The sequence below is a fragment of the Felis catus genome, chromosome B3 (genome assembly GCF_018350175.1).
Source record: "Felis catus isolate Fca126 chromosome B3, F.catus_Fca126_mat1.0, whole genome shotgun sequence".
In the NCBI taxonomy this organism is placed as follows: domain Eukaryota; kingdom Metazoa; phylum Chordata; class Mammalia; order Carnivora; family Felidae; genus Felis; species Felis catus.
In genome coordinates this window covers 116232231-116245616 of record NC_058373.1, presented here as the reverse complement: position 1 = coordinate 116245616, position 13386 = coordinate 116232231, and the positions used below count along the sequence as shown (strand labels likewise).

Here is a 13386-nt window from a genome sequence, read left to right as displayed (position 1 = left end):
AAACTCTCACCCAATCCAATATTAGAAAGCAGCCTTAATGACAATTATAGACACTAAATATAGCACGTATTTTATGACATGTGCCATAAAACCACTCTAGCAAAGACACGATTTGCCTTTTGCTCCCCAAGAGCAAGGAGAAACCGGCCATGGCAAACCCAGAAAGTAATCACATCTTAGACGACCAATCTCTAAGAGCACAGTCTCACTGAGCTGCAAGACACTGATCAACACGCAAAAGAACAGTCAGCCTTGTCAAACTACCTCTATCTGTAGTTTTTAAGTTAACAGCATTTAACTGCAATACTAACTTGTTTTACAGAAGTAGAAAGCTAAGATTTTAAGTTTTGTATAGAGTTAGAAGGCTTAAGTTTAAAAAGTAAAACGATGGGGCACCTGGGTGGCTCAGTCAGTTAAGCATCTGACTTCGGCTCAGGTCATGATCTCACAGTTTGTGGGTTCAAGCCCCGTGTCGGGCTCTGGGCTGATAGCCCAGGGCCTGGAGCTTGCTTCAACTTCTGTGTCTCCCTCTCTCTCTGCCCCTCCCCTGCTCTCACTCTGTCACTGAGTCTCTCAAAAATAAATAAACATTAAAAAAGTTTTTTTTAATAAGTAAATAAAAATACAATGATGTGATGTGGTAAAACAGGTATTAGACAAGAGAGAAAAGTACTAAGTTCAAAGAACTGAAGAAGTCTACATACGGTACTTAAAGACAAGAGGATTCCCAAATTAGGAAAAAACATCACACCAAATTTCAAAAAACTTAGAAAGTTTTATAATAAGGTTCCTTAGGAACATAACTTTTAGAACTCAGGCCTAAAAGTTACCATAATCCTATTTTTTGCCCAAAGTTTTTTACTCATTCTACTTGGTACATACAGAGGAAACACTCGATAAACTTTTAAGTTATTATTATCAGGGATGAAAGTTCTAGTATTAGCTAGAATTATAGTAGATATAAACCATCCTGCCATCCACCATCTAGTTCAATCATCTGGTTAACAATAACACCAAAAAACAACCCAAAATTCTTCTGGTGAGCCACCTCATCCCAAACTCTCATATGGTTTTGGGTAATGTTAACCACATACTCTCAGGTTTGGGGGGGAGCACCACTGGCCAAAGTCAATCAGCACGTTCCGTTCTTTTGCTCACAGAACTTAGTTCCAGAATAAGCACAGGACCCAACTCAGGCTAGTATGAATCAGGCCAGGGGTGGGGGGGTTCTACTGTTAAGAGAGGATATTTCTCTATACCTGCTAGTGTTAATGCTGAGATGATTTAAGGCCTGGGGCTGCTGCAGCCATTTTATAACCATAAGGGGAGACGCTAAGAAACCAAGTGAACAAAAGGAGCCCAGCCTGGTAAAGATAAGTCAGGTCATGAAGTGACTGAAACTGCACCTTGCCAATTTGAAGACACCCCTCACACGTAGACTTTTCAGTAACGTGTGCCATAAATCCCCATAAGCCTACTTCAATGAGGTATTCTGACAGCTGCGATCAAAAGATACAGGCAAAACAGAATTCACTAGCCAGTATACCTTTCATTTAATAAGTATTTATCACTACAGCTGTTTAAACTCTAGCAAATTTTTATTAATGGTCTCATAACCATCCTGTCCCTGGTTACTTAATGGGTTCCTAACTCTATCATGTTCACTAAAGAAAATTAGCTAACTTGCTATCCGTGTATAGAAATAAAACATACTGGAACGCAGGTACAAAGGTGACAGCCAATTCAGCATGCAAACGTCCAGACATGGAAAAAGTGAAACGTGCTCAGCTTTGTTAGCTGTTTGGTGTCAATCCATACAAGACATGTAGGCCAGAAGGAGAAACCGCTAACTGGGCAACATCGTAAGTGGTTTACAGACCGCTATCACCACACTGAATGAGTGGGGAGGACTAACCAGCAATGTCACTGTTCTCTCCACCAGAATGCATTCTCTAAGTCACATCCCACGGAAATCAGAAGATGGAGAGCAGATGGAAATCATAAGGTGAGGATTAAGGAATCAAATATTCAACCCCAGAGAAAGGATGGAGAGCCTTCATCTTGCCCAGTTTACATACATCAACTGTACCGGTAAACAATTCACATTATCATTCAATTCATCCATTTAAACTCTGCAAATCAATAGTTTCTAATACATTCATCAACTTATACAACTATCACCACTATTAATTTTAGAACATTTGTACCACCTTATTAACAAACCTCTTCACCGTTACCTCCCCACCCCCCTTCCCATCCACCCCCAGCCTTACATAGCTAGGAATCTGTTTTCTGTCTTTCTAGAGTTGCCTATTTTGCACATTTTATATACATGGAATCATAATACGTGTGGTCTTTGTGACTGGCTTATTTCACCTAGCATAATGTGTTCAAGGTTACTCCAAGTTGTAGCAACTATCAGTACTTCATATTTTTACGGCCTAATAATACTGCATTGTTTGGACAGGACACATTTTGTTTCCTCATTCATCAGCTGATGGACAATATTGCCTAGTTTTATATACCACTTCTGACAATAGGTACAAAAGATTACAATCTGAAGGTAAAGTTGTTATAAATAAATAAAAGCAAATATTTATTAAGTACTTAGTACATTCCAGTCACAGGGGCACATGCTTTATTTGCATTTTCTCACAGAATATCCTCCTAAAATCTACAATATAAATACAATTATCCTCGTTTTACAGATGAAAAACTGAAAACCAAAAGGTGTAAAAACCTGTCAGAGGAGTAAACGACATAAGCTGAGTCACTGGTATATGCAGTTCAGGTGGAAAAGGAGGATACAAATAATATTTACACAGTACTCTACAATGTGTTATATCTGTTCTTTTTCCCCCACACACCTTAATGTAGGTTCTCATGGCCAGTGAGAATTAAGACAAGATCTGAACATCTTGTCTGTATAGCTTTGAAGTCCACTCTAAGACACCAATATTTGCCTTTCAAAAAACAAGCACTGAAGTTCTCTTTCCAGTTCAAAGCCAAAAATGAACACCACTGTCTAAAGAAAGATTTCTTAATCTCAGCACTACTGACATTTTGGGCCACTTGGTTCTTGATTGTGGGGGACCATCTTGCGCACTGTAGGACAGTTAGCAGCATCCCTGGCCTCTACCCACTAAATGCCAGCAGCATTTCCCCAGTTGTGATAAACAAAAAATGTCTCCAGATATTGCCAAATGTGACCCTTTGTCCTTAAGGGTAAAATCGCCCCCAGTTGACAAACAATGATCCAGAACAAATGCCCAATGGCCAAAACAGAGAGAGAAGCAGGAATTGAAGGGAGCAAAAAGGATGAATGAAAAAACGGACAGCAATTTTTATAACAAAATAATCCTCTAGCAAAATTACTATACCTCTCTTCTCTACAAATTCAGAAGTAGAACTTTTTTTTAGCCAGCTGTCGCTGTCCTAAATATAGCTAAACACACAAAACGGCTGAGTAAGAGTTTTCTTTATTAGCAAGACTTGCAGATTTTCGGCAATGGCAATTTCAGCACATACCTGGAAAGTATAGTAGTTTACAATTCTCACAGAGGCAAAGTGGTCTACTGCAGTAAGCAATACACCAAATTCAGGGAATCTCTACCTTTATGCCTTAATTTCCCCATCTGTTAAAAAAAAAAAATACCAGGTACACGGAGAGGCAGAAAAGCAGAAGGGGTCTAATCTGAATTATAAAGGAGACTTCACAAACTAATTTGTTGGTTATTAGTATCATTAATTGCTCAGGCTTTAATCAAAAACTTCACAGTACCATTTCAGTACTAAATTTACAAATCTAATCTAAATTACAATGATGTTCATAAAAATATAATAAAAACAAAATCCTTAAACAAAATAAATCTTCAAACACTTTAGCCTAAAATTTACCTACAGTTTAAATGGATCCTTAATTTACAATATTTCAAGCGTTACGGCCATGAGAAACAGAAAATATGGTCTCCAATATACTTGTATTCCAGTCCTGAAATCGTATTGGAATCCAATGTGAAACATTAGAAGTGTAATACAAACATTAATGACTTTGACTCTTTTTCTAAGATAAAGATTTAATAAGCATTTTGAACTGCTATCCCAGAGCCAATGAAAACCATAAGGCTCAAGTAGTCCTACTATAGTCATTCAGTCATGCAACAAATTGACAACTATACTGTATCAAGCACAGTGACAGGCTCTGGAAATAAAGTATTTTCCTGTTCATTTCTTCTCTTCAGAACAGAATGTGAAAGTCCCAAGTGGGAGGGTGGGGAAAACATATCAAGAACAAAAATCTACAACAAAGATCTCATTTAATGGTGAAACTTTAAAAACACTATTTAAGGTTAGAAAAAGACAAGGATGTAAGCCAATACTATTTCATTTTAACAATGTGTTAGAAATCATAGTCAATGAAAAAGTTAAATAGGGAGTGGCTCAGTCGGTTGAGCATCTTAACTTTGGCTCAGGTCAAGATCTCACGGTTCATGGGTTCAAGCCCCGCATCGAACTTCTGTGCTGACAGCACAGGATTCTGTGTCTCCCTCTCTCTCTGTCCTTACCCCACTCGTGCTCTGTCTTAAAAATAAATAAACATTGGGGAAAAAAAAGTAAACTGCTATATTTAAAGGGAACTAAAAGGTAATTATAAAGGAGTTTTATAATAGAAAAGCTGTAAAATAATTTGGCAAATTTAACAAAAGCTATGCAAGCCTTTTAATGGAGCAATGATAAATCTTTATTGAAAGATATTAAAGAAGATTAAATAAATGGTGATTTGCTATTGTAAAGATAATGATTCTCAGCAAAAGAATAAAAATCTTAAGTTCTTGTAGACTTTGCCCAGCAGACCATACATTTTATTTCAAAAACAAAGAGCCAAGAATAAAAGTCACTCCTGAAAAAGAACAAAGGAGGAGGTCTGCCCCCCACCAATTATCAAAAGTTATATTATGAAGCTACAGTAACTGGGATAGTGTGGTAACGGCACAGCATAGAGAACCAGATCAACAGGACAGAAAAGAGAGGCCAGAAACATACCCACCATATATGGAAATTTAACTTATGACAGAGTACTGCAGATCACCAAGGAAAAGACAGTCTGCTTAACAAATACTGATTAAACCAGTTATTCATAAATAAGTCTTGAATCCCTACCTGACACTACCAATTAAAATAATTTGTTCAAATGAGAAAACAAAAGAAATGTAAACTTTTAAAGGAGAATATAAGAGAATATATTTCTGATCTTCCTGTAGGAAATAAGTTCTTAAGACACAAAAGTGCTGATTACCAAAAAAATGATAAATCTTAAAGGATATATGATAATCTTAAGACTCCTTAAGGAAAGCAAAACAGCAAGCCACAAAGTGGGAGAAGATGTCTGTAATGTATGTAACCAATAAAGTAGTGTACCGTGAATATATTTCAAAAGCTCCTATTATTCAATAAGAAAAAGACAACTCCAAAGAAAAATGAAACAAGATGCGAATGGACAATGGAAAAGAACAGAAAAGCTACCCGGACCAAATATATATGGTAAGATGTTCAACCTCATTAGTAATCAGAAAGTCCCAATGAGACACCTTTCACACTTACTGGAATGGCAAAGTTTTAAAACTTACTAATTAATATCGAATATTGATGAGGACATGCAACAAGTAGGACTTTCACATACTAATGATGGGAGTGTAAACTGGTACAAACGTTTTGGCTAACAGGCTGGAATTATCTACTAAAACTGAACATGAAAATACCCTATAAACCAGCTTATGTTCACTAGATACATACATGTGTACCAAGAAACACACACAACAATGTGTTTTCAGAACACATGGATAAGTAAAATGGACAAATTGTAGTCTATTCCTGTTTACTGGAGTATGCAAAAGCAAGCAGGAATAAATGATGACTATAAGCATCCACATGAATAAGCCTATAAAACACAGTATTTGGCACAAAAAAGCCCCTTGCAGAGAAAAGACATACAGTATTATTCACTTAAGGATACCCCAAGGCAGATAAAATATATGTTTAATAATATCTACAAAGACTACACAATGATAAAGAAAGTCAAGGGAGTTATTAACACAAAATTCAAGATAATGGTCACTCTTAAAGGAATAAGAATAGAACGAAATGGGAAAGAACTGCATGAAGGCCTGTATGGTATTTGTATAATATCCTATTTCTTAAGTTGTGTGGTGGGGAATCAAGTAGTCACTTAATATTATTCCCTAAATTATATTGAACAATATGATTGATAACGTGTTTAGAAATACATACATTTCACAATAAAATTTTTTAAACTAAAAAAAAGGAAAAATAATTCATTAACAAAAGGAATTAAAAACATATATCCAGAAAAAATAGGAGCTAACAATTACTGTATCAGGAGCTAACTGTATCAGGAATGGTTCTAAATGTTTTACATATATTATCTTTCATTCATTCTTATAATAATCCTATGATACAGTACTGTTATTTGCCTCATCATTCAGATGAGAAAGCCAAGGCATAAAAAGCTTAAGTCAGTCCCGAAGGTCATACAATCATGCAGTGATTCAAGCCCTGGCAGGTTAAGTGCAGGTTTGTTTATCCATAATACAAGGTTACGCATTTCCTAATAGAATAGACTTAAAAAATACATACACCCCAAAAGAAAAAATTCATATATGAGACATAAAAGGCAAATGAAAAATTGGACGTATACACCATGTCCCTGATAAGTCTTCATATTTTAAAGGCTGACTTCTCCCTATATTAAATACACTTAACAAAATTCTAATAGAATTTTCTGGAGGCTAAGCACACAAGGGACATCTCACAGAAAACTAAGTACCGGTGAACCCTGTACTTCACAGGTTTGAACTGTGAAGGTCCACCTATATGTGGATTTTTTACATTTTACAGTACTGTAATTGTATTTTTCTTATGACTTTAATAATATTTTTTCTCTAGCTTACTTTATTGTAAGACTACAGTACATAGCACATACAACATACAGAATATGTTTTAGTTGACTGTTTATGTTCTCGGTAAGGCTTCCAGGGAAAGTAGGCTATTAGTAGTAAATTTGCAGGGGGGCTGGGAGAGTGGGGGGGGTGTGAGGGACGTCAAAAGTTATACATGTATTTTTGACTACATGAGGCAGGGTGTTTAGCGCCTAAACTCCCTCATTGTTCAGGGGTCAGCTGTATATGCATAAGAACCAAGATAACACTAAAGTAGAAAAATACCAAGGGGGCACCTGGGTGGCTCAGTCAGTTAAGTGTCCGACTCTTAATTTTGGCTCAGGTCAGGATCTCTTGGTTGTGGGATCTGAGCCCCATGTTGGGCTCTGCACTGAGCATAGAGCCTGCTTGGGATTCTGGGATTCTCTCATTCTCTCTCTCTCTCTCTTTCTGCACTCCCCACTCAAAACAATAAATTAAATTAAAATTAAAAAAAAATAAAAATACTGAAAAGGGATTCATGCCACTAAATATTAAGCATATTAGTAAGTCATAAAAGCATTATGGCATAAACAAAACAGAAAGAGAGCAATGGGGCAGAAAACAAAGCCCAGAATCTGACATAAGTATATATAAGTATACTAATGAAAAGGAAAACACTTAAAATTACTGGGGGAAAAATGCATTATTCACTCAATAGTGTTGGGACTAACCTAAAAAACAAAACCAAAAAAAACCACCAGAATTTTTTTAGCTTGACTTCAATTTAAGAATGAAAAATAGGGGCGCCTGGGTGGCGCAGTCAGTTAAGCGTCCGACTTCAGCCAGGTCACGATCTTGCACTCCGTGAGTTTGAGCCCCGCGTCAGGCTCTGGGCTGATGGCTCAGAGCCTGGAGCCTGTTTCCGGTTCTGTGTCTCCCTCTCTCTCTGCCCCTCCCCCGTTCATGCTCTGTCTCTCTCTGTCCCAAAAATAAATAAAAATGTTGAGGAAAAAAAAAAAAAAAGAATGAAAAATAAAATTATAAAAATGCTGAAAGGAAGGGCACCTGGGTGGCTCAGACGATTTACATGTCCAACTTCAGCTCAGATCATGATCTCGCGGTTCATGAGTTCAAGCCCCACGTCGGGCTCTGTGCTGACAGCTCAGAGCCTGGAGCCTGCTTCAGATTCTGTGTCTCCCTCTCTGTCCCTCCCCCGCTCATACTCTGTCTCTGCCTCTCTCAAAAATAAATAAACATTATAAAAAGAAAAATGCTGGGGGCGCCCAGGTGGCTCAGTCAGTTGAGCATCTGACTTTGGCTCAGGTCATGATCTCACAGTTCGTGAGTTTGAGCCCCACGTTGGGCTCTGTGCTGACAGCTCAGAGCCTGGAACCTGCTTCAGATTCTGTGTCTCCCTCTCTCTCTGCCCCATCCCTACTCATGCTCTGTTTCTCTCTGTCTTAAAATAAATAAATAAAACATTAACATTAAAAAAACTAAAAAACAAAAAATGCTGAAAGTAGACACAGGTACACACTTATGTTATATGGAGGAAGAAAAAATGTTCCACAATTTGAAATCAAAGGCAGAACTAATAAACATTCACAGAAGAGAACACACAAAAATAAACTGTGACATATAAATTAAAAAAAAAAATGCTATAAACTGAAAAAAGTATTTTACACAAAATGTAAAGAATGTCCTTCATAAATATTTTCTCCATATCAATAGTAAGAAACTAACCACTAATAGAAATGTATACCAGTCACACAATATAAGTGACAATAATAACATAGGAAAAATACCTCCATTTAACTAGTAATCCAAAAACTTAAAATTAAACAATGAGGTATCTACCACAGTTTTGTCTAAATACTAAATACTCAATGTTGTCAAAAATGCAGAGAAAGCAGCCCTCAAATTGCTGGTCACAGTAACTATAAAGTAAAATCTTTGGAATTTGACAATATACAATGAAAAACTTAAAAATGGAGGGCGTCTGGATGGCTCAGTTGGTTGAGCGTCCAACTTTGGCTCAGGTCATGATCTCATTGCTCGTGAATTTGAACCCATGTCAGGCTCTGTGCTGACAGCTCAGAGCCTGGAGCCTGCTTCGGATTCTGTGTCTCCCTCTCTCTGCCCCTCCCCTGCTCACCCTGTGTCTCTTGTTCAAAAATAAACATTTAAAAAAATTTTTTTAAAATATTGCAAAAGAAATGCTTTCACTACTTCAAATATTTTCTAAGTACAGTGACAGGCTCTGATTTAGAACCTGAAGTTCATAAGAAAAACAAGGCCCCTACCTTCAAGAAGCTTACAAATGCAAACAAATGATTAAGTAAGGCAATTTCAGATAGTGATTGGTGCTATAAACAAAATTATTACAGAAGTAAAATATCTGCTCAATGAACACACAGGATAATCACGTTGGGGTAGAGAAAATGTAACTGAAAAGGGATAAACAGGGGCACCTGGGTGGCTCAGTAGGTTAAGCATCTGACTTGGGCTCAGATCATGATCTCATGGTTCGTGGGTTCGAGCCCCGCGTCGGGCTCTGTGCTGACAGCTCGGAGAGTGGAGCCTGCTTCGGATTCTGTGTCTCCCTCTCTCTCTCTGCCCCTCCCTCGCTTGCGCTCTGTCTCTCAGTCTCTCAAAAATAAACATTTAAAAAAACATTTTTTTTAAAGGAATAAACAAAGGCTTTCGATGCACTGGAAAAGAGAAGCATCACCTTTCTTAAAAAATGAGTACTCACTTTTCATATTATACTGAGTGGAAACATGACAGATTGGTTAAAAACATGGACTTCAGATCTGATTCCCTGGAATATTTCATCTTTCACACCCTAGTTTCTACATCTAAAAATCAGGAGTAATAAGAGCACCTACCTCACAGAATTGTTTTGAGGACTATTACATATGTCAAGTGTTCATACACTGTTTTTTGAAGACCTATATTAGTGGTACCTATCATTTCTATGAAGTCACAATAAACTTTTGACTGTGGATAAAGTAAATCCTTCAGTCAACACGAGAAAGGGGATGAGGCCAAGGTATTGAAGAGAATGTGACTGAGAGCCATAGGAGGAATACTGAACTGGGATGGAGAAAGAAAACCCCCAGGAGAAGGTGACAGCTATACAAAATTGAATCCTAAGAGGTCAGTTACGAAAAGATGGAGGGAAGAAACAGCTAAGTTGCCACAGTGAGAATATATCATTGAAAAATATTTACAATAGATTAAGTAAAAGTTGCAGATTATAAATGTCAAGGAAAATGTCACAATTTGCTTAAGATATGTATACATTTAATTTATATATATAAATTCAATATAAATGCTAAGATTTACAAGCCATGCTTTATTATTTCCTTACACTGTTTTTCATTGGTTTTGGTCTTTGGTGTGAATAAAATATTTTTAAGTTATAACTGGTATAGCATGCTATTAGTAATAAGGCCATATTTAATCCCCCAGATATGCCAATTAGCTTTGCTGGGGTCTAATGCGACAATCTGTACCTGTCATTATACCTCTAATATAACGGGAAGATCTGGTGGTAAGATCGAACACTGCCTTAAAACCACATATCAGAGCAGAGGCACAACACAATCATCACATCACTGTACACATGCAGTGTAAAAACGGAGTGGCAGGAGTTTTCCTCACCTCGGTCCATTACTGTCTTTTCTCCTGGTTGAACAGTTGCCTTGCTCAGCTTTGGCTCGCTGATCTGGGAACTCATTCGCACTCCTATCTATAACTTCTCCAGCATCAAGTGCTCTGTGGAGTCGATAGTTGACCATCTTCAGAACAATGAAAACAGCAGCTATCACAGGACAATAAACTGCTACTATAATCATTGAAGAAGGAAGAGCCTTGAAGAGAAAGAAAATAAAGATAGGCATTTAAAAATATCGTATGTTTTATTCAATTAGAGAAATCTGTAAGTAAAATGACACACACAAAGCAACAATTATGTTACTAGAATTAAGTTGCAAAAGTATAAGACAGCACTGCCCAAAACCACAGCCACCAGCTACATGCAGCTACTGAGTATTTGAAATATGGTTTGTCTGAACTGAGATGGGCACTAAGAATAAAATAGCAATGGACTTTGATGATTCAGTATGAGAAAAAAGAATGTAAAATATCTCAATAATTTTTACATTGGTTACGTGTTGAAATAGCATTCAGATTATACTAGGTTAAATAAAGTACATTATTAAACTTGTTTTCATCTGTTCCTTTTTACTTATTTTTAATGTGGCTACTAGAAAATTTTAAATTACATATGTGGCCTGCGTTACATTTCCACTGGAGAGCGTAGTATAAAGTCCATGCCAAAAAGCTTATGATACAATTGGAGAGTTAAATATCACATTACATAATACACGAGTAAGACAGGAATGTGGTCCAGATATAGAAGCCCTGTTTATGTGCCCTCTGTAACTTTGTTTAGGATATAAACATTCTTTGGGCTCTACAAAGCTGTTCTAGTTAGAACTGTTAGAAGAAAAACCTTTGAACTAGGACTGTAAACACAGATAAGACATGGGAGACGTGCAAAATCCAAATAGGTTTTCTTTTAATACACTTACAAACTGTAGCCTGACAAATAAAAGAATACAGAACAGAATCAAGCAAAAAAACAGATTAACTGAAAAAACTCCAATGCTTCCTGGGCATGAAGACTGCAGACCTGTCAGACCTGAGGATCCACTGGTGTGGACCTGTCTCCAGGGGTGACAGGTGTGGAGGCCACCCCACTTGGGAGGCATGGCCTCAAGAGTCACTGCTGGCAGAGACTATATAACGAGGTTCTACTTATGCCCACTTAAATGAAACACAAATCACTCCGGTGTCTGTAGCTCTAGATTTTATAAGGTTTAACCTCAGTCATCTGACAACATGGTTCCAAACTTGCTTAGAAAGATAACTTCGAATTGCTTGAGATGGTGAAACTAAAAAAGGTCCTGGTGAACCAGGTAGGTTTACAATACAAACATAATAAAAGTTAAAAAAAAAAAAAAAAAAAAAAAAAAAGAAAGTTATTTGGGGTGGGGAGAAAAAAGGAAAGAGTGTGGGATGTAATTGGGAAAGGAAAATAAAATTAAATCAAGCCCACAGTATACTACTTTTGAGTTGTAAATGGGCATAATAGGTATAAGTTTGGTATTTTTAAAACTTGGAATAAGAAAGCCTTCATTTTAGCGTATCTATCTAAAAAAATTGAACCTGTGATCCCAATTTAAATGTCACTGAATGACTGATTTAGGCTTATGATTTTTTTAAGTTTGTTTGTTTGTTTGTTTGTTTATTTTGAGAGAAAGAGAGCAGGCGAGGGGCAGAGAGAGAAGGAGAGACAGAATCCCAAGAGGGTGATGCAGGGCTTGATCCCACAAACTGCGAGATCATGACCTGAGCCAAAACCAAGAATCGGACACTTAACCAACTGAGCCATCCAGATGCCCCTAGGCTTATGATTTTAAGTTGAAAAATGTATTTAATGTTTGTTTGTTTGCTTATTTAGAGACAGTGAGCCCGTACAAGTGGCAGAGGGAGAGAGAAAGAGGGAGAGAGAAAATCCCAAGCAAGCTCCATGCTGACAGCACAGAGCCTGACTGAGGATTCGATCTCACAAACAGTGAGAAACATTGGACCTGAGCCAAAATCAAGAGTGAGATCATGACCTGAGTTGAAATCAAGAGTTTAACCTACTGAGCCATCCAGATGCCCCCATTAAGTACAATTTAAATTAAAGGAGTCTTAAGCTGTATTAAAAAAAAAAAAAAAACAAAAACCAAACTCCCAAACATAGTTGTTAAAAATGGGTTCAATTTGAGTGTGAAACTGTTTTAATTTATAACTTTAATAAATTTAATTTTTGTAAAAAGACAAAAAACAAAAAATCCCGAATAACCTTTTCTGAGCAGAAAATACACATACTTAAACTGACAAAACAATTTCAAACAGAGAAACACATACAGACACATATACTACTTACAGTATTTACAAAAGTTCTGCATAATGCTGGTTTCTATACAAGATGTTCACATAAGAATTATAGTTCTTGGTAATCATTTAGTTTAACACCTTCATTTTCAGACAGAAAACTGAGACCTACTAACTTTGAAAGACTTAGCCAAGATTACTCATCTTAGTAACAAAATTAACCAAGACTTCTCATGCCTGTGTCACTGCATGTTTAAGTATACACCAATACCAATTCCATTTTAAATGTAAAGTGTCAATGCAAAGTAAGTCAGAATTCCATCATTATTCATCATAGCCCAAATTAAGATAAAAATTATTGATTATATTAATTAAGTGGATTGAAAGAGAACAAGTTCACGATTGTTACTCAGAGTAGTAAATTCAGTGGAAATGTTAATGGCCCCTCCAAATGGGAAAAGAGAAAAGAGATACCTTAATACTGAATGGTCTATTG

The 13386-nt window shown here is 36.8% G+C and overlaps 1 protein-coding gene across 10 annotated transcripts in view; it reads right to left on the bottom strand.

Annotated features, from left to right (window-relative positions):
* The window catches only part of PCNX1 (pecanex 1), a 170524-nt gene that overhangs the window by 120613 nt on the left and 36525 nt on the right, over positions 1-13386 (bottom strand). For 8 of the 10 annotated variants that reach the window (XM_045060136.1, XM_045060137.1, XM_023255797.2 and 5 more), the window contains exon 2: positions 10605-10813. The exons of 1 other annotated variant lie outside the window; for it this stretch is intronic. In XM_045060136.1, the coding sequence (XP_044916071.1) occupies positions 10605-10813 (209 nt within the window). Of the gene's footprint in view, positions 1-3528; positions 3636-10604; positions 10814-13386 lie in introns of those variants that run through there. One more of the 10 variants, XM_045060138.1, reaches the window with a different exon arrangement.